The 26,895-nt window shown below is 43.7% G+C and overlaps 1 protein-coding gene across 1 annotated transcript in view; it reads left to right on the top strand.

Annotated features, from left to right (window-relative positions):
• The window catches only part of CACNA2D3 (calcium voltage-gated channel auxiliary subunit alpha2delta 3), a 931,343-nt gene that overhangs the window by 276,543 nt on the left and 627,905 nt on the right, over positions 1-26,895 (top strand). The window contains exon 6 of the mRNA XM_006143064.2: positions 20,485-20,544. Coding sequence (XP_006143126.1) covers positions 20,485-20,544 — 60 coding nt within the window. The remainder of the gene's footprint in view (positions 1-20,484; positions 20,545-26,895) is intronic.

Genomic DNA, 26,895 nt, shown 5'->3' with positions numbered 1-26,895 from the left:
TTCCTCTGTTGAGGGTCAGAGGTTACAGGGTCTCATCCTACCAACATAGATGGTCCTTACTTAATTGGCAGAGGCTAGGGAGTCATCATACCTTTTGAGAAACACCATCAACAAAAGTATGTATTTAATTCCACTCTAATATATTAAGAATATTAAGAATATATTCTTGGTAACAATTTTATTGAAGTAAAAGTTAATATACCACATAATTTACCCACTTAGTGATAGTTTAGTGGTTTTAGTTATATACATAGTTGTATAACTATCCCCATGGTCAAGTTTAGAACATTTTCGTCATCCTCAAAAGAAACCTAATATCCTTTAGCTATGATTCATTGGTCTCTCTGTTCCCCTAGCCCTAGGTATCCACTAATGTACTTTCTGTTTCTCTGGATTTGCCATTTTGCTACTTTGTAAAAAATGAAATAATAAAGTACTCAGCTTGTTATGGTTATTTCATTTAGCTTAGTCTTTTCAAGGGTCACATGCTTTGGAGCATAAATCAGTACTTCATACCTTTTTATTGTTAAATGCCACTTCCTTGTATAGACATACCACATTTTGTTTATCCACTCACTGGTTGATGGATATTTGGGCTGTTTTCATTTTGGGGCTATAATGATGCTGTTATGAATATTCATGTGTAGCAGTTGTGTGTGTATGTGTGAACATGTGTTTTTGTTTTCCTCGGGTAAATACCTAGGAGTAGACGCTAGGGATATATATTAGGGGGATACACTTGCTTGGTCATTTGGTAACTCTGCATTTAGCTTCCTTAGGAACTTTCCAAAATGGCTGTTGGATTTTACATCACAAGGAACACTTTTACCATGAGAACTCAGGATCACATTATACATTTGAAAACTAGTATATTCACTCACATTTCCGAGTTTTCCTCATTAATATCTTTTCTAACAGTTTGGTTGTGGAATAAGTTGCATGCATTCCATTCTAAGCCTCTCATTGAAGTGTGTAATTTAGTGATTTTAGTAAATTTGCCGAGTCGTGCCCCTGTCACGGTAACGTAGTAATGAATGAACATCACTTCACGTGCGTGTCTTCATCAGGCAAGAGTTCTCCTCTCACTACCACTTGTTTGATCTACTTATTTAATTTTGTGATTTATTAACCTAAGTAGTAGCTAAGCCAAAGTGCTGAAAAAACTCTGTGGCCAGCAAACACAAAATTGGGAAACTTCTGTAATCTTTTTTTTTTTTTTAAAGTTTCAGGAGGTTCATAACCTTGGATCTTCCATTATGAAATCCAGAAGCTTCAAAACCTGAAAGCTTCGTCATTACTCATTTATTTGCAAGAGCCGACTTGAACTGACTGGTGGACATATAGAATATTTATTTTTTGTACTCAATGCGAATAATGTCTACTATATAAATACTAATATTTGATCACGGAGTCCTGCCCCAGACCTCACGGGAAGGAGTGGTAAGAAATCCATGATACACAGATCAGTTTGCTCTCCTAGCATACCCGGGGCCCGGAGTTTCAGATACGGTGCTGTGGCCCTATGCTCAGTTGAGGCAGCCACTATGCCAGAGCTTGAGCCTGCCGTTCCTCTTCCTGGAAAGCTTTCCCTCCAGGTAGCCTCTGGGCTCCTTTTTCTTGTCCAGGTATTGGCCTTTCAGGGAATATTTTCTTGACTACCCTCAAAACATTCATGCCCTGTCACTGACCTGTGTCACCTTGTTTTATAATCCTTTCAGTCCTTATACTGACCTGACCTGATCATGGTTTCTTCTGTCAGAAGCTCCACTAGGGCAGGGATCTTGGCTGTTGGGTTGGCCTAGGAGCTGCTCACCAGGTACGGGACAGCAGTGCAGAGAGAGCGCCTCCGTGTGGCTGCAGCCTGCCCCTGCCCACTCGATCTGCGGCTACTAAGCTGGGGATTGAGCAGGCCTTGACCTAGAGCATGCCTCTGAGGAGCAGCTCTCTCTCAGACCACACGGAGCTGCCACCCCTCCTAGCACACCGACAGCTACACGTTTGGTCTGGGCATTTGTGTGTAACTCCTGTCACCAGGGAGGTAGAACAGGATGTTCTCTGAGTGGTCTGTAGGCCCGAGAGGGTGGGTCACTTGGCAGTGAGTGATACTAGACAACTGGGCTTCTGGTGGTTCTCTTTTTTCCTCAGAGGTTGATTTTCATCCATGTTCTTCACACAAGAAGAGAACGGTGATAAGCACGTCTCTGTGGTCTTCTCGAGGGCAGTCCTGCTTTCTTACCTGATACAAGAGACGACAGTATAGTGTCCTGGAACATAGCTGTTTTGCCTCCTCTCTTTACACCTAGTTTCAAAAGCATAATCATCCTACAGCCGGGCTCCATGCGAGACATCATTCCTTTATTTGCTGTGAGAGTTAAGTGTCTCTGCTTATGAATCAATTGAGGCTCCACAGTCCTGCGCTGCTTCAGAAGGCATCCACGTTGGCGTGTCCCAAGTCTTCATAAGAGTTTAACCAAGTGTGAGCATCCCACATTCATTATTTTTCTCTTCATTTTTTCTTAGGTTTTTGTAATAGAGTGTGTGTGCTCCCTGGAGAGACACAGAAAGAAACAGTGAAAGGGAAAGTGAGAAATCACCCCCCACCACCACCACCCAGGGGGATGGCCACGCTGCAGTCCTTCCTCCTCCATTCTTCTCCTGGAATTTTGGGCATGCATGCACATACACCCAGAGTGATTTTTCAGGCCACCAGATCTGGGACTCGAACCATGTTCGATCATGTGGGAGTCCAGGGCCTTAACCACTACACCACTTGCTGGTCTCCACTAGCTTCATTCTTGACCCCACCAACACTTGCTGTGTCGTTCTGGGATAGACTCGTTACTTCTGTTCCTCAGCTGTGCACTGCGAGTGTAGGAGCTCCCTGAGGGCTTGTTGACAAGCTTCATCAGAGGAGCACTTGTAAAGCACCTGGCATGGACAGGGGCCTTGATTATGCTCATGCCCATCTTCTGCATCTTCTTAGGACTCTCTTAATTTATTCAAAACCATTCAACTCCTTTGGGCTGTTAAAGGAAAACTGAAAAGTCACTAGAGTCCAGGGTTGGCACCTTAGTGCAGTGGTTAGGGGCCGTGCACAGGGAGCCGGATCCCACATGGCCAACTGTGATTAGAGTCCCTGCCCCCATGCACTGAAAAACACACTGGGCCTGTGTGTGTGTGTGTCCTAAATCTTCATGGGATGGAAAAATAGAGGAAAAAGGCTCGTGGTGTGACATCTTCTCATCTACACACTCCCCCGTGCCCCCATTGGGGGCGTTCTCTCCCTTTCTCTCTCTTTCTCTGGCAAGTGCGTTCTCCCTCTGGCAAAACAAAATAAAGCAAAAACCACTAAAATGTATTAAAAAAACTACTAAAGTCTAAATATATTGTATTGACTCAGACTATGTTGAATTCCTGATATCCAACTAGTTTTGACTCACTAAGTGCAGTTTTGTTTGGTTGGACTTACACTGGGTTGTTGGGAAAGTCATGATGCATCTTTGCATAGAAAAATGTGGCTTTGCTGACAACCTAATATTTCTCTGTGTGTTTCATAGTGAAAAGTGGGGCGAGCAGCAGAGAGGCCAACTTGAGATGTCGGCCATTTCATCAACTCATGTAAAGACAGTGGGAAATGATAGAACCCATGCCATTGGGCATGGCAGGTGGGCGGGGGTGTGTGAGCAGTGTCATTGGGCATGGCACGTGGGCGGGGGTGTGTGAGCAGTGTTGTTGGGCATGGCAGGTGGGCAAGAGGGTGTGAGCAGTGTCATTAGGCATGACAGGTGGGTGGGGGTGTGTGAGCAGTGTCGTTGGGCATGGCAGGTGGGCAGGGGGTGCATGAGCGTGCTTACTATCACGAACAAGCACCACATACAAACGAGGCACTGTGTAGACATCAAGGGACCTTCAGTTGTTGGTCTCAGTTTACTTTTGTACAAAGCAGATTTAATCCTCATTCATTAACTCTGTCTTCATTTTAAAAAGTTCTCAAATCTTTTACCATTAGCATTTATTCATATATGCTTTTTGTTTTTTTTTTTGTCATTTCGAGATACAGTTATAATGAAGGGCTGGCCAAGGAGAAAGAGAATTGAAGCTGAGAGTGTATGAGCAACTTTCCATAAAAATTCAAACCTTACATGTAATTTCAGTTCATTACCTGCGCATTAAAAAAAGGAGAGCCAGCTTATCCTTTAAGCCAGCTTCTCATCTTGGAAATTTTAAAATGCTAAGTCTATTTCAGAGAGTGAAAATGTCATTCTTTGAATATAAGAGGAACAAGAGAATTAGAAGGGAAAAATAGCAAAAAGTGCATTTAAGGTACACAGACTTCATTCAGAACCCAGACCTTTGTCTTACATGGCTCCTCATGGACTCAGAAGTTGGTGTGTGCTTTATCATGCCACCATTGTCAGTTCCCTTGTGACCCTGTGATTAGAGCTGGAGCAGTTGTCTTGTTAAAAGGATGTTAGGTAGGACTAGTGGGTGGCATGGTGGTTAAGGTGCTGGACTCCCACCCAGCAGACTGTGGTCTGAGACCCAGACCTGGCTGCTTGAAAATCACACTGGGCATGTGTGTGTATGGGCCAAAAGTCCCAAGAGGAGGCTAGAGCAGAAGGGATGGTGGGGTGACCATCTTCCTGGGGGGTGATTTCTCACTTTCCCCCTCACTGTCTCTTTCTTGCAAGCATATAAACCCTATGAAAAAAAAAAAAAAAGAAAAAACAAATAGGTGTCAGGCAAGGTTCAGAACTTGGCCCAGGCCCAGGATTGTATTTATTTCTGCACTGCATGTCTCTGAAGTCCATGAGAGTGATATTAATTGAAGCAGGGGACTTGCGTAAGATGTTCAAGGGCTAAGGTCATGGGAATAATCTTGTTTTTAATTATTTGTTCTTGGTTCCTTTGAAAGAAGCTTCACATGTGGTTGACTTTACCTTAGAAAAGTAAAAGCCAATTTGGTTCTGTTACCCAAGGTCCTTCAAAAGTCAATAGTGGGACCAGCAGTTAGCGTAATGGCTATGTCACTGGACTCCCATGTAGTCAACCGCGGTTCGTGTCCCGGACCCGGTGGCTTAGAACTCATGCTGGGTGCGTGTGCGTGCGTGCCCAAGATCCTGAGAGGAGAATGGAGGAGAAGGGATTGCGGTGTGACCATCCCCCCTGGGGGGTGATTTCTCGTTTTCTGTCTCTCTGTCTCTCTTTCTGTCTGGTGAACTCACGCGCCCTATAGCAAAAACCTCTCAAAAAAAAAAAAAGTAAAAAAAAAAAAAAGCCAATAGTGACCCAGACCATTAAGATCCCCCCCACCCCTGCCAAGGTTCCCAGTATGTTATGACATGAAGAAATGATGAAATCTAATGAAAAATTATGGAATACTTTAGGGCTAGTCATAGTAGCTCACACTGGACGCTGTTGCTTCTCAGGTTGAGAATGTGAGCGTTCTGGGTTCAATCTCAACCTATCCTAAAAAGCCAGGCATGGGGCATATGTCTGTTATCCCAGCTGCCCTGGAGGCTGAGTTGGGAATATTGCAACACAGTGAAATCATATCTAGAACACCACACACACACACACACACACACACACACACACACACACACAGAGTTACTGCTCTTTAACAAAGAATGTCTATTCAATATAATTGGACTCTTTCTAAGAAAATAAAGGGAACAGTAAAAAGGATTATGCACCATAGACTGTGTGGTCCAAGACAGGGATGTAACCCTAAGCAAGTTCTTCTGCCAGTGCCATGGTATTTTTGTAACTCTACTGGTCATCTCTTTAGGAGATAATGTGGAGCGTCTGAGGCCTTTTGAATCGGAGGCCTGTGCTTGATAACTTTCTGACCCCTGAGGAGGATTCTGGAATCACCGAGCTGATTCTTCAGGAAGTTCCCCGTCAGTTCTTGCTGCTGCCTTTGTGCTGTGAGCAGGTTTTTGCCTTACAGTCTGACAGCCGGCATTTCCTTTCTGCTACGGTGCAGCTCTCTCTCCCTCTCCTTCAGTTTCTTGATATTGGATGTGGATTCTTTGTCCCAAATTCCATCTCTCCCACTTTTACTGCACTCTGCACTTAAGTTCCCGCCCTGCCTCTGCTCTAAAGTAGTTCTAATTTCACCCTCTGGCTCACCCCATCAGGTTTGTTCAGAAGACAAAACCCTTCAAGAATTCCAAGTTGCCAGGGATTTTAAAGGACATTTATAGGACAATAAAGATGCGGGGCCGGTAGATGGCATAGTGGTTATTGCTGGACTCTCACATGGCCAACCATGGTTCAAGTCCCAGATCCAGTGGCTCGAAACTCATGCCAGGTATGTATGCACGGGAGAAGAATAGAAGAGAAGGCACTGAAATGTGGCCATTCCCCTTGGAGGGGGTGGTTTCTCACTGTCTCTGACTCCCCCCTCTCCCCCTGGGACTGCATGTGTCTTAAGGCAAAACCTCTCTCTCTCTCTCTCCAAAAAAAAAAAAAAAAAAAAAAAAAGACTCACCGGATAGTTGGAAGGTCAGGAGAACTGTCTGGGTTCATAGATTAAGGAGAGCTGCAGTCACAGGGAGCCATTGCTTGTGGTCTCGGCTGTCTGCAGCTTGAGTGGGTGATTCTCAGCAGGGCATCCGGATGGCATGGCAAGGGATTTCTGCAGATGCTCACACACTTGCCCGTAACGTCAAGTAGAGAACATTGGCTTTTCCTCTTTTAGTTCTCATGTCTCAAGGCTCTCACCTGGAGTCCTACTGGCAAGAAAGTCAAGAACACGTATTATAGTTCTCAGGCTTCCAGCTCCTGCCACAGACGGGACAGCTCAGATGGTGCTGAGAATCAGTAGGCACCATCTAAGGCACCCCTTTATCATTAAATCTACTTTTTTTTTTCTTTTTTTTTATTATTATTTTTTAATTTTATTTTAAATCTACTTTCTTTTAAAATGCTTTTCATCCTTGTGTTGCTTGGTCTTACTGTGAGACTTGCAACACTTGCCAGCCTTTCTTTCATCGAATGTTTGGCCTACCTTCCACCTCCCTTCCCGACCTTCCTGGGTGCCTCCTGGGAGGTAGTGCTGGGCAATGGGTAAGAGCAACAAGCTAGTTCCCATTACTCTGCCGTCTCCCTTATTCTCTGTGTCCTGCTGACCTCTTAGCCATTTTCCCAAAGAGTTTTCAAATGCCTTCCTTTCTATCTTTGTCTTTATGTCCTTGGATCATCTTTTGATTATTAAACTCTAGATACCTTCGGCAATCAATAGTATTTTTCTACTTAAAACTCTCCAGCCTTAGGTGGCTGGACAGTGACATAGTGGTAATACGTGATGCTCTGTAAGGCGGAGCTCGATGGGAAGGTTCCCAGTTTGCATCTGGAGACCACCCTGAGTACACTGGGCATGCGTGGTCCAGGGCTAGCTGAAGCTGGGTGTGGATCACAACATCAAGACCCTGTTGAAGTTTCTCAGAAGGAAGGAGGAAACTTTAAGGGGGAAACAGCAACAGCAGCATTCTCCAGCCTCCTTTCTCCTTTCCTTCACATAAACCTCCCTCTGACATACCTCCACACACTGAACCACTTTCTGTTGGAGCCCGAATGTGTCATACCCTCATTTGCTCTAGAGCCATTGCATATGCAGGTCCCTCGTCCTGGAATGTCCTTCCTCTGTGTTCTCAGCTAGTTCTTTCTGTCAGGTCTCAGCAGAGATGGGAAGCTTCCTTGTACCCCTTAAGACTGGTCTAGTTGACCCTCATGACTGTCTGAAGCACCCTTGTCTCCTGCTGGATCTGTCACACTGAGCAGAGTCACCTTTTCTCTCTCTCCCTCCCTGGCCTGTAGGTGTCCTTGAGGGCAGGCTGTGTCTTAGAAAGGATATGTTCCCAGACAGACACAGCAGCAGGCACACACACAGGAAGGCGAGTAACAGGTACTATTTAACTTGCCCTCACTGTATTTGAGTATTGGCATACATTTGCTGGTGTTCTGAGCATGAAGTGGGTCATTGTTTTGTTGGAGAGTGGGGTGGGGATAGCTTTATTTATTTATTTATTTATTTTAGAGAGAGACTTTTGTTAAAGGGCATGTGTGCTTGCCGGAGAGAGAGACAGAAAGTGAGAAATCAGCCCCCAGGGGGGATGGCCACGCCACAATCCCTTCTCCTCCATTCTCCTCTCGGGATCTTGGGCACTCACGTGCACATGCCTGGCGTGAGTTTTAGCCACCAGGTCTAGGACTCAAGCCACGGTCGCCTACGTGGGAGTCCAGCGACATAGCCATTACGCTAACTGCTGGTCCCAGGGATGGCATTTTGTGAGGAGTCACTTGAGCTGCAGGATGACCAGTGAGGAGGAGGCAGACTGACAAGGCCTGGGAAAGTCCTCAGCCGAGAGAGCAGCAGGGTGACAGACACCAGCTGTTGGTGTGAGGCAGAAAGGCGGCTGGCAGTCTAGAAGCTCCTTCCAGCAGCAGTGTTCAGCGCACTGTAGGGCACTGAGTGGAGACCCCTGGAGGAGGCGGTGCCCAGGGAGGCATGGCTGGGGCTCAGACTAAGGTTCTAACAAGGGAGACGAGGTAAGGACCAGAGTGGCGAAATGTGGGGCGTACTTTGAAGGGAGAACCACAGGGATTGTGAATGGATCAAGATACTCCTGGACTAATTGGCATCAAAGGAGCTGGGCTCCCTGCTCTAGCCCCTTTAGGGCATGCGTGCTTGCAGGAGAGAGAGAGAGAAACAGAGAGACAGAAATCGAGAAATCACTACCCCTCCCAGAGGGGATGGCCATACTGCAATCCCTTCCCCTCCATCCTCCTCTCAGGATTATGGGCACGCATGCACACATGCCCAGCATGAATTTTAAGTTGCCGGCTCTGGGACTCAAACCATGGTCAACTACGTGGGAGTCCAGCAACATATCCATCTGCTGATCCCTCTAATTGTTTTTCAGCATGACCATCAGGTTAATTTTAAAGACTAATGAAAGCTCAGACCTCTGCTGTGCACAGGCCATCATGCTCTTTAGCCTCGCTTAGCCCATGAGTCCACCCTGCCTGCCTTTTCGCAGCCTTCTTCCTCTCCCTGAGCTGGCGGCTCCGCAGACACCCTAGGCACCTCCATGGGAGCCATTGCTGCTGCCGCGTCTACCCCTTTTCGGCCGGCTGGCTGACCGCCCTTGTCCTTTACTCAGGCTCACTAGCATGTCCCGTGTGACATTCCCATGCCGGTGCTCTCTGCCTCGCCTTTCCCCAGCACCTTCACCTCTCTGCCCTTCGGTCTCCCCTGTATCGAGTTGGAGTGTGCTTTCCTTTTTATAGGGTCGTCGAGGTGAACTGGGTTCGTTGACTTAAATACTTAGAATGGCTTGGCACATAGGACAGGAAGTGTGAAATTCAGTAATGATTCATTATTGTTATCTTTTGTGGCTCACCTATTACAGCCCCATCACATTGTCTGATTATTGGGTTGGAAAAGTCACGGCCTATTTTTCTATGCAAAAATGTATCACGACTTTCCTGACAACCCAGTATTTCCTGTTCTTCCAAAATGACCTGTGAATTGTCCTGTTTTTTATTTTTATTTTTTATTTGGCTGTAGAGTGTGTGCACTTACTGGAGAAAAAACAGAGAGAGAGAGTGGGAAAGTGAGAAATCACCCCCTGGAAGGGATGATTATGCTGTCATCCCCTGTCTTCCACCTCCTTTCCAGATTTTGGGCATACACACACATGTGCCTGGCATGCGTTTCAAGCTGTCAGGTCTGAGATTCAAACCACACAGTTGGCCTTTCTTAAAGTTTATTTATGTATCTCTTCCATGAGCAGGAGAAAGAAGACAGAGGGAGGGCGAGAGGGGGAGATACCATCCCCAACAGGGTCTTGATGCAATATCCTTCTCCCAGCCCAGACAGCCCTGGATCATGGGCTCACGTGTGCCCTGCATGCTCAAGGAGGTCTCTGGGTGTGAATCTGGAACTTTCCATGTGGGTCTGCCTGCAGAGTGTCATGTTTTATGCTGTGCCACTGTGCCACATATTTGTAGCCTACAGCCCAAACTTCCTCCCACATGTGAATCCTCACCCTCCCTGCAGTCGTCAGCTGTGGCCAGAGCGGTAATAAGAGCTAATATGAACAGACACTTACTAGGAGCCAAGAACTTTGGCCCAGAGCACTGTCATGTCTTTGCTGGTGCCAGGATTCAAGTTCTGGCTGTCCAACTCCAGAGCCTGCTCTCTGGACCAACATGACGTGTTCCTTCTCAAGCTGAAGTTGCCCAGTAGACATTTGGATGGGCAGGTAGCAGGAGACAAAGGGAATTGGAACAGCTTTTCCCCTGCATTCTGTTTATATAAAAATCCATCTTCTGAAGGTAATGTCCGAATGGACGTGGGGATTGTTCTGCATCATTCTATTCCCAAGGAGAAAAGAAATATTCCTTCCCTGGCCAGTTGGGGCCCAGAGCCAGGCGCTGCCTGTCACAGTTGCCATTCTGCCCGGGGTCTCCCAGGTGCCATCCGTCAGAGAAGCTTGCTTTGGCAAACAGTTTAATTTCTGTGTTTGTACCATTCTGAGGACATCAGTCAAAGCTTTTGAGAAAGGCCTCTGCTTCATTCCATTTTCAGCCTCAGTGATCACAGACTCACCACTGAAGCTGAGAAAGAGAGTGGTAGGTTCTGAAAACCAGCCCTTTCCGAGCAGGTGCACAGCCTGGTGTTTTCGAACACAAGGTTTGGAGGCCTTTCCTTGGCAGCACAATTAAGTTGCACAGACGTTGCCTGTGACTGTGAACCTGGGGAGCTGTTCCAAGGCCTTGCCAGAGGAGAGCTGTCCGTGGGAGGCATGGGATCTGTGAAGTTGCCTTGTTCCAATCAAGCTGTTTTATGCTGGGAAATTTTGTCTCCTCCTCTGTCCCATCTTAATACTCTTAGACTGTGCTGAATCTTTTAGGAAATGGTTCGTGTTACCTTCTCATCAAATTCACATACTGAGGTATAGACCGAAGCTCATAGTATTTCAGTTCATCGGGTAAAAAACAAGACTCAGAGAAGTTAAAAGTGGCCCAGAGTCAAGCACCTAATGAATTGGAAAACCCAGACTCAAACCCCTGTCCTTGTTTTCTGAGACCCGTTCTGATGCTGCTGTAACAAAATGTGCCATGAACTTCGTGAGGTCTGAGAGGAAGCCTTCTATTTCTTGGGTGCTCAGGGACATTCTGGTGACTTCATAGGTTTTCAGCAAATATTTGTTCAACTAAATGAAACAAGTGACAGAAAGATGAGGCCACAATCAGGACTGCAAACTCTCAGCAGCAGCACCACCCGGTTATCTTGGCTGTGACTTACCTTATCTGGGGAAGATATTGCTGTCGTCCGGGGCTGGCTGGGGAGTATCTTCATTGCTTTGCCATTGTGCATGCCAGTCCACGCCTTCTGAGTACGCCCTGGGAAAACTCGAGTTCAAGGCAAGCACAGAATTTTATTCACCACTGTGAGCCCTCAGCGATGAGCAATTCCCTCTCATTGTGGAAAAACATGTTCATCCTTCAAATGACACAATCTCATCTCCCTGGACTGCCCCCTCAGGAAGTAAGGGACTGTTCTACTGCTCACTAAGGAAAAGGGGTGTGTGTGTGTCTTTCAAAATATCTTGAAAAATGTATATTGTGAAAAATTCAGTCATGGATTCAATTTTTTATTTTGCATCAAAATAAACTTGTATTTTAATTGTTTTTTTCCATGAATGATTCGAAATCCCCTCATTGCTCATTTATCTCGGAACTGAAGGCTCCTGAAGGGCTAAATAGACTTGAAAATCAACTCTAAAACATTCCCAGGAGAATTAAGTATGCATAAGGTTTTTTTTTTTTTAATTTTGTTTTGTTTTTATTTAAGATGCTGGATCATTTGAAAAAATTACTTGGGCTGAAATATTGGGTCATCGGAAAAGTCATGATGTGTTTTTGCACAGGAAGACAATGTCATGAATTATCCGATGACCCAATATAAGGTGATTTTCCAGGAGCTGCCTTGGCCCCTGGGCAGTCCTCTGAGCAAAGTTTGGCCAGTTCCATTACAACAGCTTTGTGAGTGCTGCACTTTGGCAAACTCAGGCTTGGATGCAGAAGGAGATGGCTTCAGGTTTGGTAATTGGCCATCCACGTTGATAACAGGTATTAATTTAATTAGCCTCAAATTGATAACAGGTATCTCTTGTGGAAACAAAGATAATTTGTTATTGATTGCGCCTGTGTTTTCTGATGTAAACTGCAGGCTTATTTTTGTCTTGTAAAAGGCAGGTGTAGTTTTATGCGGTCTGACAGAGAGGAAAGGGGAGGAGAGCGGGAAGGGAAGAAAGCTCCCCACGTCCACCCAAGAGGTGTCTGCTGCATTGTTCTGTTACCTGTTTTCTCTAGAAACTTTATAGATTAGCTTTTATAATCCACTTTGAAATGTTTGCCATTTTTAAAGTAGAAGCAATCTTTGCAGCTTTCAGGCAGAAGGTCATTTTATACAGAATGTTCATTCGTGTGCAACAAAGCTTATTTCTTCTTAGGGAACAAAGAAATAATGAAGGCTCCTTAAAAGCTGTTTTTCTCTAAAGAAATGATCATCATCTTGGTAGTTGGAGATGTATCTGTGCCATTTCTATTGGAATTGAAAACTAAAAACATTTGTATCAATAAGGATTACTGAATATTATTAAGCTCTCTGATATGACTCCAACTGCAGTCGCAGCATTGAGGGTGGGAGGGAAGGCCATCGGATTTCTTCTCGTCCAGGTGTGTCTCCCGGTTGCTCATTTTGCCTGTTTTTTGTCGAGTGGATGTTCAGGCATTGATGTGACCTCCCTGTGGGTCTCTTAGCGCTAGCTGTTGCTAGAACATTTCTCCAGTTGCTGTTTCCAGAACATTTTCGTACCTCCAAGACTTTGTGTGAAATGTCCCCATTGGCTCAACCCCTCTTTCGGTGGCTTTCTTTCTCCTGGGTACTTCCTTCAGAGCTCAGCTTCAAGTGTCATTATCTGGGAAGCCTCCTAGCAGCGTTCTTTGTCACTTATCCCTTTCTATGGAAATGGCTATTTTGGGGGTCAACAGATGGCATGGTGGGTAAGGCAGCTGGATCCCACATGACTGACTGCATGGTTTGAATCTCGGATTCGGTAGAAAAATACACTGGGCATGCGTATGTGCCCCAAATTCTGAGAGCAGAAGGGATTATGGTGCTTTCTCACTCTCTCTCTGTCTCTGTCTTTGTGGCTGGTGAGCACATGTACTCTATAGAAAAAACGTAATAAACACAAAAGCTCTCAGTGTTTTTCTTGTGTGCGTCCTTCACCCTTCTGTAAACCATTTAGTGTTGTTTCCTAGATTACTGATGGTACCACTCCCACACTTTGAGAAAGTCATACAATTACTCTAGATACAAAAGAAGCAAAGATTAATTTACACCAATTACAGAGTGACAAAAACTCTATCCCTAGACCAGAAGAGAGGTACCGCCAGATAGTGTAGTGGTTGTGTTGATGGACTCCCACATGACTGACTGTGATTTGAGTCCTGGACCTGGTGGCTTGAAAACTTTGGCATGTGTGTGTGTGGGGGCATGCCCAAGGTCTTGGGAGGAGAATGGAGGAGAAGGGATTGCAGCGTGGTCATCCCCCTACCCCTTGGGGGTGATTTCTCACTTTCCCTCTTACTGTGTTTGCCTCTTTCTCTCTGGAGAATACATGTTCCTTAAGGCAAAAGCCTCTTAAAAAATAAAAACAGAAGGGAAAGTATTTCAACTTCAGAAGGAATGAAAATGTCAATGGGGACATCTTATTTTATTTTATTGATGTGATGGTTCTTCCATGAGTGGTGTCTGACCCTTGGTACAAGAGAGAAGTGTTTGAAATTAGTCCCAGAAATAAATCAATCTCATTTTGTTTGGGTTCCTGGAGGCATCTTTGATGTGCTAATGGCCCTTAATGAGGGTAGAGATTTTTAATTTTGATTTCTGAGATTAATTGAGTTTAAAATCTATGACCGTGGGAAGACTGAGTTTCCTCGTCCTCACTTCTGTAGACTGTCAGCATGTCAAGTTCAAGCCCAGCACTGTCGCACGGTGCTTGGATAACATTGTAGCTCAGGTACACACTGATGGACAAAAATTGTAACTCATTCTCCATGAAACTTTAGCTCTAAAAAGAAAAGTATTTAACGTAGACTAAGAAAAAGACGAGCCATGCCAATGGGGGTTCGTTGTGACAGCGACTCGTACTACTTCTTGATTGCCTAGACTGAGCTTTTTACTGCACATTTTGCTCTTCCTGATTTGGAGGAAAGGTCATGTGATCTCTCATTCTGCTATTAATGGCAGTTCAGTAACTGGCTCCAAGTTCATCATTAATGCAGCACAAATCCGTGTTAATGATTATAGATTTTCTTTAGAGGCTCCCCAGCTGAGCTTCAACCTTATTTGAGAAAGAATTATGTATTCATTCCAGGAAAAAAATGCCAATAAAACCCCTGGTATGAATATTAAATGTGTTGGTGCAAAACGTTAAATGAAAACCAATAAACATATTAAGTGCTTTGAAATCTTTGTTAAATTCCAATATCCCATTATAACAGCATTTATAAGCCAAAGCTTTCTAGCTTTAACATGAGAAGTAAAAATAACATTTCACTTTGCTATTCCATATGGTTTTTATATTTCTGTTTTGCTCTAAGGATTTTCATCCATAATTGTCTTCTGCTGCTATTTTAGGGATTTTATTGAAGTTTTTTTTTTTTTCATGTATGCACAATTTGTTCATTCTGACAGAATCAGTAGGAATCTAGTAGTAAGTTACTTTGGTTGTGTAATCACATTTTCCATTACTTTTCCCAACTCTCGCCCCACATTTTCTATTTTTTTCTCCCCTTGTTAAGCCAAAATGACCAGGAACGAAAAAATAAAATAAAATACAAGTAGAACCAAAAAATCATTTTCTTCTTCTGATCCAATTTTTACTGTGACTTGGGGTCTAAGTTTTCCCCTCCTGGACCATGACAGAAAGTTTGACCTCTGCAAGGTCTTTAAGTCGAGACTTGATTTAAGTGCAGTGAGGGAGGAGGTAAGGCCGTGCGTGCTGTGCTGTTGTGTGGATGTACGTGAGGTCATCGCAACCAGAAGTAAGATGCGAGTTTAAATGACATGCTTTCCTATCCCAATCGGCCCCCTCGGCAGCTTTGCCTTCATCACAGCTGTAAATACTGTCCGTGGTCCGTGACTTCTAGCATTTCTTATTTATAAAGATAGTTTCTGTTCGTATTTACTCCACTAAAAGGGAAGAGTTAGGTAGAAATAGAGAAAGTCAATGAAATGTGTACCAACTCATGAAATGACAACCTTTCAGCTTGTAGGCGCTTCGTTCCAAGCCCAGGGTACATATAGTCTAGTATACTCTTACCATTTTTATTAAGTTAGGAAATGCTTTGACATTAAAGGAAGGAAAAAATAAATCTGTAGACAAAACTGCTGTTTTCTCTTACCTCAATACTCAGTTCTGAAGACTGCAGTCTTTAAAACCATTTTTATTTCTAGTGTTCAGTTTTAATTAAAAAACCACATTCACAATTCTATAATCCCATCTGAGGATCCAAAAAGGGAATTCATATAAGAGAAAATTAACTTATGATTATTAAAAGTACACTGCCTTTCTAATAGATAGTTATCCCCAGGCTCAGGGGTAGTTCTTATATAATAACTAAAATATTAGCAAATTTAATGGATTTTTCTTATCTGCGAGCGTTAAACTTACTTTTAAAACATACTTCATTTGACTTAGATGATAAGGATGTTTGCTTAGGAAAGAGATATTATAGGATATATATATTTATTTCCGTTTGTTTCTTTCATGAGAGAAAAATGGGGTGGGAGTGCCCCCAGCATGCCTTGATGCACCCCTAGGCTCAGCCAGCCTGAATCCCAGGTACATGCCTCATGTGTTCAGGGAGACTTGGGGACATAAGCCAGGGATCCTCCCATATGGCTTCGTCATCACAGGCCGTGGCGTTACCGCCGTGTCAGCACGGCTGACCTAGAGGCTATCATTTTCTACTGGCAAGCATCAGAATTTGAAGCCAAATGGTCTAGACCTTGTTAGATGATGATTCCCTTTATTTTAATTTTATTAACAGGAACTTCTGTCTCCAAGATTCTGTTTGAGGTACATTTATAGCCCATGGTTTTGTTCTTAAATGGCATTTTTTTTTCCCAGATTGCTCACCTTTACTAGAGAAGAGAGATCAACTAGGCTTTGTCTTTCCACAAGGCACATAGTTCTTGATGTGCTATTTGCCATGACCATTGTGTGTACCAGCTTAGCCCATTCTAGGGGAGTGGGGTGCTCCCTGAATTTTTTCAGAAAATGCAGATCTATATTCTAGAGGCATCAGGGGCCAGTTGAGATAACCCTGTGGGTAACCGCATGAAGGCTAAATCCTTTCAAAGAGCCGAAATCCTTTCAAGTTAATTAGTTGCATCATATGAGACGACTATTACGTGTGGTTGCTGATTGACTACCTTTTCTTGAATATTTCCAACAGCTTTACAGTGAGAAGGATGGGAAGATATTTTCATGGAAACAATCAATATGTGAGCTAAATGAAAAGGCATGTAGCAAATGAAAATGGCCATAAAAGCTGGCTAGCAGGGGCCAGTTCTCACACACGCACAGCACAGAACATGGTATTAGTAGTTAGTGCAGCGTTATCGAGTGATTTCCAGCATGTACGTGCCCATGTTCTCTGCCTTGTATTGTAGTTTGTAATAGAAATCCATTTTGTGTTATGTTATATAGGTATATGCTATGCAGTATGTAGGAGGCACACACACACATGTAGGTTATGTTGTATGCTATGTATGACTGCATGATATACATATATACATATATGAATACATATATATGTGAGCGAACATATATATGTAAAATGTTTGTACGAAATATGTTTCATGCTGTACACCTTCATGATCATTACAACTTGGTGTTATTGGTCCTATGATCCTTGATTTTTTTTTTTCACTGTTACCTGTCTTGGTTGTGGTGAAGATTTATTTTGCCCTTATCTTTCTGATCATTTGGACATTTCATCAAGATCTTTTCTCTGGATTCTTAGACACCAGTAAAATGAAAATTTTAAAGTGTTTAAGCAGATAAATGTTCAAAATGCATGACTTGTTTCAATAATGTCAGTGTTCAGACATGTTTAATAATATTTATCCATCTCTTATAGAGCTTCATATATAATTTATTTCGTGATACATGCATAGAAATTTAGAATCTATCACAAAGGTTAGGGAATAAGCTCTGAGAAACACAGATTTCTTTTATCTATGTGTAGCTTGTATCTATTTCTTATATTTTATATCTGTGACTACCTGTCACTCATCTGTCAGGGTCTACATTGATACATTGCAAATCATACCATGTTATCCTGGGATGCTGAGAAGCTTCATTGACGAGGGTGGTTTCACCCAACCATGATCCCATAGAAGCTTAGGCCAGGGTACTCAATCTCTACTTAGTGTCTCTTACTATTTTTTAATTGCCATAGGTACATAAACTTTCCAGAGAAAGACAGAGAGAGAAAGATACACACTCCAGTGAGATGTGGTCACAATGCAATCCCTTCAACTCCATTTCTCGATCCTGTCAGCATTTTGGGCACGTATGCATATGTGCCTGGTGTGTCTTTAATGTCACTGGGGCCAGGATCCAAACTGCTGTTGGCCATGTGCAATATGACTCCCTTAATCACTAGACTATGGGGGGGGGACCCGCAGTTAGCGTAATGGCTATGTCGCTGGACTCCCACGTAGTCGACTGCAGTTCGCGTCCCGGACCCGGTGCCTTAAAACTCACGCCGGGCGTGTGTGCGTGCGTGCCCAAGATCCCGAGAGGAGAATGGAGGAGAAGGGATTGCGGCGTGACCATCCCCCCTGGGGGGTGATTTCTTGCTTTCTGTCTCTATGTCTCTCTGTCTGGCGAGCGCACGAGCCCTATAACAAAAACCTCTCCAAAAAAAAAAAAAAATCACTAGACTACGGTACTGGCCCTTGTTTTTCTTTTTTTCCTGTTTCTCACACCCTCCTCTTGTCTCTCTTATGTAAAGACCTTGATGTCTAAAAGTGAAAATGCATATGCACACAGATTTATACACAGTAAATGACAATAGAGAAACCTTGGGCAGTTGGTGGAACTCATTAATGAAGGCCGCCAGGGTGGGGCAGTTGTGGTTGTGTGAGAGCTGTGGTTGTCAGACTTCAGCCTCATCAGCATCACCTGTAGGGCCTGTCAAAACAGATGTCTGGGCCCCACCCCAAGGCTTCTGATTCAGTAGGACTGGGATTGGACCTGAGAATTTACATTTTTAACAAGTTTCCAGATGAAACTAATGCTGCCAATAGGAGAACAACTTATCCAGGGTCACCTCTTCATGCTTTCCAGATGATGAAACAGACCCAGAGATGGAAAGAGGTTTATTCAAGATTTTGCAAGCATAGTAGGATGTGAGCATTTAGGCTGAAATTAGGACCAGGTCTTTCGGCTGTAGCTTCTGATAGTCTCTGGAGTCTGGTATTCTTTTTTGTTGTTGTTGTTTTATTTTGTTTTTAATGCTAGAGGGCATGAGAGAGAGAGGGAGAAAGAGAAAGAGAGAGCGTGAGCAAGCAAGCAAGCAAGCATTTTGTTGTTTTATTTTGTTTTTAATGCTAGAGGACATGAGAGAGAGAGGGAGAAAGAGAAAGAGCGTGAGCAAGCAAGCATCCATCAGTGGGGCATGGCTATGCCCCAAGGCCTTCCCTCATTTCTCCATTCCATTCAGATTTGTGGCACACATGCACACGTGCCTGATGTGTTTTTCAAGCCAGCAGGGTTGGGATTCAAGCCAAGGTTGGCCATCCAGTGGTCATGGGATCAAGCTCCCTACACACAGCCCTTATCTACTGCACCGTGGGGCTAGTTCTGGAGTCTGTTTTTTGATTGACCAGAGAAGGAAGAGTTCTTCTCAGATGTGCTCCTCAAGGGAGCGTAAAAAAACAGACATTTGTCAATAGATTCCTGTCTGTGGTCATCACTGTCTCCACTGGCCTGTCTCTCTGCATGTCCTGTGGAGAAAGAGGGCTTATAGAGCTCTCTCTAGCTGCTTAAAGTTATCCAAATATATTTCAGCCTCTTTCTTTCCATATCCAATTTAATAATTAGTCATTGGACATTAGTCTGACATTTGTTTGCGATCATACAGAAATTAGTACTAATGTCACCATTTTTCAGACATGATTTGTGTTAAATTTAGGTCTATAGCATGTCAAGAAAAAGCAAGTTAAAGACCTCAGGCTACAAGCATAACCATGGTAAAAATAGAAGTCGTTGAGTTTTTACTTAGATCTAAGGTTTTGCTCTTAGTTTGATGCAATTTCAGTGAAATGTTATTTTACTAAATGAGAGCTTTCTGCAATATTCTCTAGCCTGTATTTTCATGGTGGGAAATATTGTTGGCAAATTCAAATTAAAGATGATTTTGATAGTTGACTAATTGACTTTAAATGAAGACAAGTCATGAAATTGTTTTCACAAGAATAGGAATTTGCTGAATTTAGTTGGCTGAGAAGAAAATAACAAGAGTCGGGTTCTTGTTGGTGCTGAGTATTGAGTTCATTTCAGTGATTGTTTCATTGGGATGAAGAATGTCAAATGGCATTTGATGTACCATAAAATGCAAATTGCTACCACCTGATAATTGTATATTAGAACTGGGTGCAGAGGAAATGGAACTTGAATTATTAAAGGAATTAAAATAAGTCCTCTATTCCAAACCAGTGGGAAAGAAAGTTAGCCTTCTTGGAACTGGACTCCATTCAACTCAGTAAATCTTGACTAAGGGGCTCTGTCCCTAAGGAATGCACTGCACTAGGTAGAATTTGGATTGGCATTGAGCCTCAGGGACCAGTGTCTTTGGGTGTAGAACATATGTGCATTTATAGGTATGTATAACAATAACTATTTATTGGAAGGATTATATAATGAAGGCAGAAGTAAATATTTTTTAAGAGAGATTTTTGCCGTAGGGCATGTGTGTTCACCAGAGAGACAGAGAGAGAGAGAAAGTGAGAAATCATCCCCCGGGGGGATGGCCACACTACAAATGCTTCTCCTCCACTCTTCTTTCAAGATCTTGGGCACACACACTGAAGTGCCAGGCATGAGTTTCAAGCCGCCGGGTTCAGGACTCAAACTGTAATCGGCTATATGGGAGTTCAGCACCTTAACCACTACACCACCTGCTGCCCACCCCCAAAGTAGATTTTTAATACTGATGTCATTATTTTCAGTTTTATGGGAACAAAGGCACCAGGGGACGATGCATATACAGTATTGTAATCTGTCCTTTTTGGACGGTGTAGAAACCCCAGTTCTTTTTACTTTCTTCAGATAGGATTCAAGCCTTAATTTTAATTTTTAACGTTGCCTTCTGTCTTTCCAGCGTCTCGTGGAGGCTGCAGAGGAAGCACACCTGAAGCACGAGTTTGACGCGGACTTACAGGTACCGGGTTATAGTCTGCGTTAAATCGTCCTGTGTGTTTGCTGCCAACGGTGAAATAGCAGGTATACCAGGAATACCGAGTTTCAGTGATTGGAAGAGGAAGGCTTTCCAGAAGGTGGTACTGCATTGGAATAAATGTGCTGATTTCTTGACAGGACAGGATAGTGGTCCTCAACCAAAACAGTTGATTTTCCATCCATGAGTGTTACCATGGGTGATGCCACACCCATTGTATCAGATGTGTGAAACCAGATTGCAAAGAACTTTTCCCATATTTGGGGTGGGGGGGATTAAATTAGTCAACTGACAATAACTACCAGGGCTTTCAGTTTTCCGTGATCAGTTGATATGTCCAAATCCCATTTTGAAATGCAGTTGACTAGAAACAATACTGTGATGGCTCTAACCTTGAATTGATTATAAATTATATTTAAAAATTAAATCTTGCTCAGACTTAGGGTTTGAACATCTATTTAGTACACTTCCTATAGTAGGTGCTCTGATCACAGCACACTTGCATTTGGCCGGGGAGAATTTGGATGTTAGCACGTGTAGAAGCATGGTAAAAGACAACAGGCAAGTTGAATAATACTTGGAGGTTCCTTTGGGGCCCTCTTGAAGGAACTTTGATCCTAATTGTCATTTTGAATTTTGTGGCTTTTCCTCCCTGCTAGGAAAACAAAGCAAACCTTAATCTTGAAGGCTGCACTTTGCTAAAACATCTCTCTCTTAGTGACATGTGGTCACAATTAGGAAACTGTGTTTATTTTGCTTTGTTTCCATTTATATGAAAAAAGATAAAGGCAGACATAAATCTTTAAGCACACACACACACACAAAGTCAATATGAAAGACAGCCTTTGGCTGCATCTCTACCACGGATGTACCTCTTGTCATCACTCCCATCTGTATTTTTTTGTCTTGTGGGTAAAAGAATGCACACTCAGATGGGGTAATTGAAGACAGTTTAATGAAGGAAATATTTACAGATCTGTGGTCAAGGTTAGGAGAAACCAACAAGCAGCGATGGTGGTGGTGGTATACCCCTGTGGCCTGAAGAAGTAAGGGGAGCGGTGGTGTCCAGAACAGCGAGAATCACCCTATGGAAAGGGTACTTGGTGGAGGAAGGCAGCCACCCATGGAGATCTGGCAAAGGTGGAATTTTGGAGGAAGATTATGATCTGGTAGTCGCTTTTAGGCATAGCATTCAATAGACGGAAGATCCAGAGGCATACATGTTGTCACGTGTAGCAGGTTTCTAGGAAGCTGGAGAAGTGCTGGGGACTGTTGATAGCACGGAGAGAGAAGTGGGAAGTTGGGTCTGCTGTGTGAGCAAAGCTGCAAGAGAAGGGCAGAGGAGAGTAAGAAGAACCTTGCCTTCCTATGATAGCCATCGCTGCATGTGGATCCACGAATGTCCAGGGGCCATTCATTGGCTTCATTTGTCTTCAATGACCCTTGTCTTCTAAGGGTCTGGGCTCCCATTGCAGGACAGAGAGATTTAATAGAAGCACTAGGAAGTGTTTTTGGGAGTGTAAAGACTGGAAGGTCCTCTTGAATGCGTTGCTGTGGGAAATGGTCTCCTTTCCTCAGAGTTCCTGAAGGCTTTTCAGGGATAATGTCGGTGTAGGTGATAGAGACTTAATTCAAACCAACTTAACGGTGCTATAACAGTAAATTAAGATGCCATGAGTCTACTTTGATAACAAGTAAACATAGTACATAAATAGTTAAATAGATAAAGAGAGAATGCTCTTACTGTAGTATTGTAACTAAGGAATGGAGAAGAAATGATGGAACTGGACAGTTATGATAATGATTGATTCAGGCATGAGTCAATGGGTGCTAAAACTAGTGGGTGAAAACTTGATGAAGAACAGGACTTTTACAGTCTCAGAGTATCTGCCCACAAATTACTTCCGAATCACAAAGGAAAAATAAAATAGCAGCTTTACTGTGGCGAACCCCAGCAGACACTACTTTAAACAAATAAAGTTAATGTCATGAATAATGAGACAAGGTGACACCGAGTGCCTCTAGATGTGATGACCTGGAAGAATACAGCATCACTTACGCAGAGGTCTTGTCCCAACTGTGTAACCGGAATCTAATCACCATGAAACTTCAGACAAATCGAGACTGAGAAACAGTCTACAAAGAAACTGGCTGGACTCTTCTTCAAAAATGGCTAGGGACCAGCAGTTGGTGTAATGGCTATGTCACTGAACTCCCATGTAGTAGACCGCAGTTCGAGTCCCGGACCCGGTGGCTTAAACTCAAGCCGGGTGCGTGTGTGTGCGTGCCCAAGATCCCAAGAGGAGAATGGAGGAGAAGGGATTGTGGTGTGACCATCACCACCCCACCCCCTCCAGGGGAGGTGATTTCTCTCTCTCTGTCTCTCTCTGTCTTTCTGGAGAGCACACGTGCCCTATAGCAACCTCCCCCCCCCCAAAAAAAAAATGCAAGACTGGGCCGGCAGATAGCATGGTGGTTAAGGCACTGAACTCCCACATGTCCAGCTGTGGTTCGAGTCCTGGACCCAGTCTCTTGAAAATCACACTGGCACATATGCGTGTGTGGCCACAATCCCAAGAGGAGAGTGGAGAGGGATTGCAGTGTGACCATCTCCCCTGGAGGGGTTATTTCTCATTTTCCCTCTCTGTCTTTCTCTGGAAAGCATACATGCCCTATGGCAAAAACCTCTGGAAAAAACAAAAGGCAAGGAAAACTGGAAAGCATACATGCCCTATGGCAAAAACCTTTGGAAAAAACAAAAGGCAAGAAAAATGTTGAGGACTTATTTCGAAGTAAAAGAAACACAAGAGTACATGACGACTAAGTACAATGTGTGATCCTGAATTGGATCCTAATCAAGAAAAAAGATTTGAATATGGACTGGGCATTAGACAGTACTTTTGTATTAATGTCAAATTGCCTGATTTTAAGCCCTATACCATTATTATCACAGAATGTCCTTATTCTTGGTTTTTTTGGGGACCAAACATGAATTGATTGGTCCAACAGGAAGGAATGAGGTTGTAGGAGAGTGAGACAGATTATTGAAAGTTAGGGCAGTTGGGAGATCTAGTATTTATGGCTCACATAGTTATATTTTTGGAGAGATTTTTGCTATAGGGTGCGTGAGCTCAGCACAGAGAGAGACAGAGAGGGAGTGAGAAAGTATACTCCATATCCTCTAAGAGTGTTTTGATTTCCTGTGGGTGAAGCTTAACAGTAAAATTTGGGTGTAGTACACCTGGTCCCCTCTGAATATGGTGCCAGGAACATGAGTGCAGCATTGGCAATTTTCTCAAAAAAAAGTAGCTACTGGGCCAGCCAGTGGCATGGTTGTTAAGGCTACTGGAATGGACCCCTCATGGCTGACTGCATGGTTTAAATCTCAGATGCAGTGGCTTGAAAACCATGCTGGGTGCATGTGTGCACATGCTCAAAATCTGGAGAGAAGAACGGAAGAGAAGGGATTGTGGCATTGCCATCCACCCGCCCCCCCCGCCAGGGGGAGGTTCTCTCTCTCTTTCTCTCTCTCTTTGTCTCTCCAGGGAGCACACACACTCTATAGTTCATTTAAAAAGAATTCTTAAAAAGATATTGATAAAACATGTTTCTAGTTTTTGTTCTAAGGAAGGGGAGTCCACTTTCCCCTCCCCAGTCACCTGTCCTGCACACGTACAAGAGCAGTACTAGCCGATAGGTTTGTGTTCTGAACTGAATTGGTGTCGAAAATGCTCTGTCCACATCACAAAGTAGCGTTCGCTGTCTGGACCTTAGACCTTGGTGAAATCTTCTCTGGGTCAGAGTAAACCACACTTTGGTGGAAACCTTTGAAAAGAAAGGCCTTTGATACAAAGGATGTGCGTGAAGACTGGGTCTCTCTTTCCGCAAAGGTTTCAAAGCTGCTGAAGCTTCGATGCTATTAAACGCAAGTCTGTTAACAGCTCGGGTGTCAGCCCCGTCGCTATTACCAAGGTAGCAGGTCTGTGTACGAGCTCCGAGTTTATTGCTGTGATGGTCCATTAGAGCTGATCAATTGTTAATCTGGGTTCCGCTGACCTCTCAGCAACCCCTGCCAGGGGATTGCTTTTATCAAAAAAATTTCAGACTGCCATCTGCTCACTGTGAAATAAAGCAGAGGGGAACCCTGTACTATTAGCTCAGGAAGACCAGAGGGAGCTGGGAGTCTGTTTTCCTGGGGCAGGGCGGAGGGGAGCTTTTGCAAAATTTCTTGAACCGTGTAGCTTCAAATTATGTAGGGATTGGCTTCAATATTCCCCGAACAGAAGAGAGATGATGGAGCTGCCTCTTTTCTCACTTTGGAGTCTTTGCATCCCAGTGACCTGGTGTGCTTGAACAGTGAGGAATTTTTCATTGGTAGAGTCATCAGAAGTTACAACAAGTTATGTCTCCCTTATTGTCAGGATTTTATTTTTCATTTAAAAATTCTCTCACAGTCTCTCCTGAGGTTTAACTTTTCCCCAGAGGACCTATGGTCTTGACATCTGCAGTACCTTCTGTAAGGTCCTTAAATATGGCATTAGATTGTTCTTAATAAAACTATTTTGGGCCCAGAGGCAAAGTAATACAGCCTCCATAGTGTAGTATGTGTGAACAACCCCAAATGCAGAGAAATCCCACCTGCCTGGTCTTCCCTGGCTGGAAAATGCTCTTTTGGATAGTGGTATCATTTTAGCCCTCTGACTTGTTCCTCTTTGTGATGGCCTAGGGATTCTAGAAAGCCCTTCTCTTGGGTTTAGTTCTTTATTCCTTTATGTGTCCAATAGAGCAATCTTCAGTCATAACCAATGGACAGAAGCCTTGTTAAAATGGCTTCTCTTAGGTTTGGCCTGTGGCCTAGTGTTTAAGGAAGCTGGATACCACATGACTCACTGTGGTTTGAATCCTGGCCCTAGCATAACACACTGGATGTATGCATGTGGGTTCATAACCAATGGACAGAAGCCTTGTTAAAATGGCTTCTCTTAGGTTTGGCCTGTGGCCTAGTGTTTAAGGAAGCTGGATACCACATGACTCACTGTGGTTTGAATCCTGGCCCTGGCAGCTAGCATAACACACTGGATGTATGCGTGTGGGTTCCCTAAACCATGGCAAATGGAGAAATGAAGAAGGGACTGTGGCGTGACTATGCCTCATGGGGGAGTGGTGGTTTCTCTTTCTCCCTCTCTCTTTCTGTCTCTCCGTCTCTGTCTGATGAGTGCATATGCCCTGTGACAATTTAAAAAAATAAAAAATTAATAAGATGGTATCTCTCCCTCTCAATTTTTTTTTGATTTTTATGAAAAGGTTGGTAGCTACAATGTAAACTGAGTTTTAAAAATCCAGCCTGTGTTGTGCGTGTCATATGTGATTATTTGAGTATTTTACCTGCATTATTTTGATAGCAATACCTGACTTGGACAACTATGGGGGACCCTCATCTTGAATACCACATCATCTATGAATTCCCAGAAAACTAGATCTCCACACCTTCCAGTGTAACTCAGAGAGAACGTCTTCCTCCCCTTACTCTTTTGTTTTGGGGTTTTCCACTGGCAGTGAAGGATAAGAAAAAAGTCCTTTTGACAGTTTACTACAAACCTGCTTATCTCTGAACCACAAACATATTTTCCTTGAACGCTGTCTCACATAAGTGCCAATTGCACAGAGCTGGTGCACAGTGGAAAAAAAAATACAGTTTTGAATTGTGTATCCTGCAGAAGCTTTTTCTATTACAAAGTTTTCTATAATAATTTTTCTTTGTTGTTTCGTATGTAATAGAAAAAAAAATAGCCTAGTGGCATTCAAAAGGATAACAAATGTGAGCATGGAGGGGTGCTGGGCTGAAGGTGTAACCGTGCCCTGAATGTCCCAAGTGCCTGTCTTGCAAACACTGGCCTGATCTCAAAGTGGAGCTGAAGGATAGGAAGGATCCAGACTGCAGGGGGATCTCTGTGCTCCTGGCACAGGGTCGTCCGTCTCCTCTCCTGCTACAGCACAATCCATCTTTGGGTTAAAGGAGACCCAGGGAAGGGCAGAAAGGAGTGGTTAGGAGCCCCAGCATTCACTTTAGAGCACCTAACACTGGGGTCGGCAGGTGGCATGGTGGTTCAGGAAGCTGGACTCCCACATGGCTGACTATGGCTTGAATCCCAGACCTGGTGGCTTGCTTTTTCACTTTCCCTTTCTCTCTCATGCTTGCTCTCACTCTGTCCCTCTCTGGTCAAATTAAAATAAATAAAGGTAAAAGTTAACTAATTATAGAGAGAGAAAAAAAAAAAAAGAAGAAGATCTAGCACCTTGTACTGGGAAATGGCAGCCCTGTAGGACAGGCTGAGA

This window comes from Tupaia chinensis, unplaced genomic scaffold, assembly GCF_000334495.1.
Source record: "Tupaia chinensis unplaced genomic scaffold, TupChi_1.0 Scaffold000091_1, whole genome shotgun sequence".
Taxonomy (NCBI): domain Eukaryota; kingdom Metazoa; phylum Chordata; class Mammalia; order Scandentia; family Tupaiidae; genus Tupaia; species Tupaia belangeri.
Note: the sequence above shows the minus strand (reverse complement) of the source record. Positions and strands in the feature narration are given on the sequence as shown.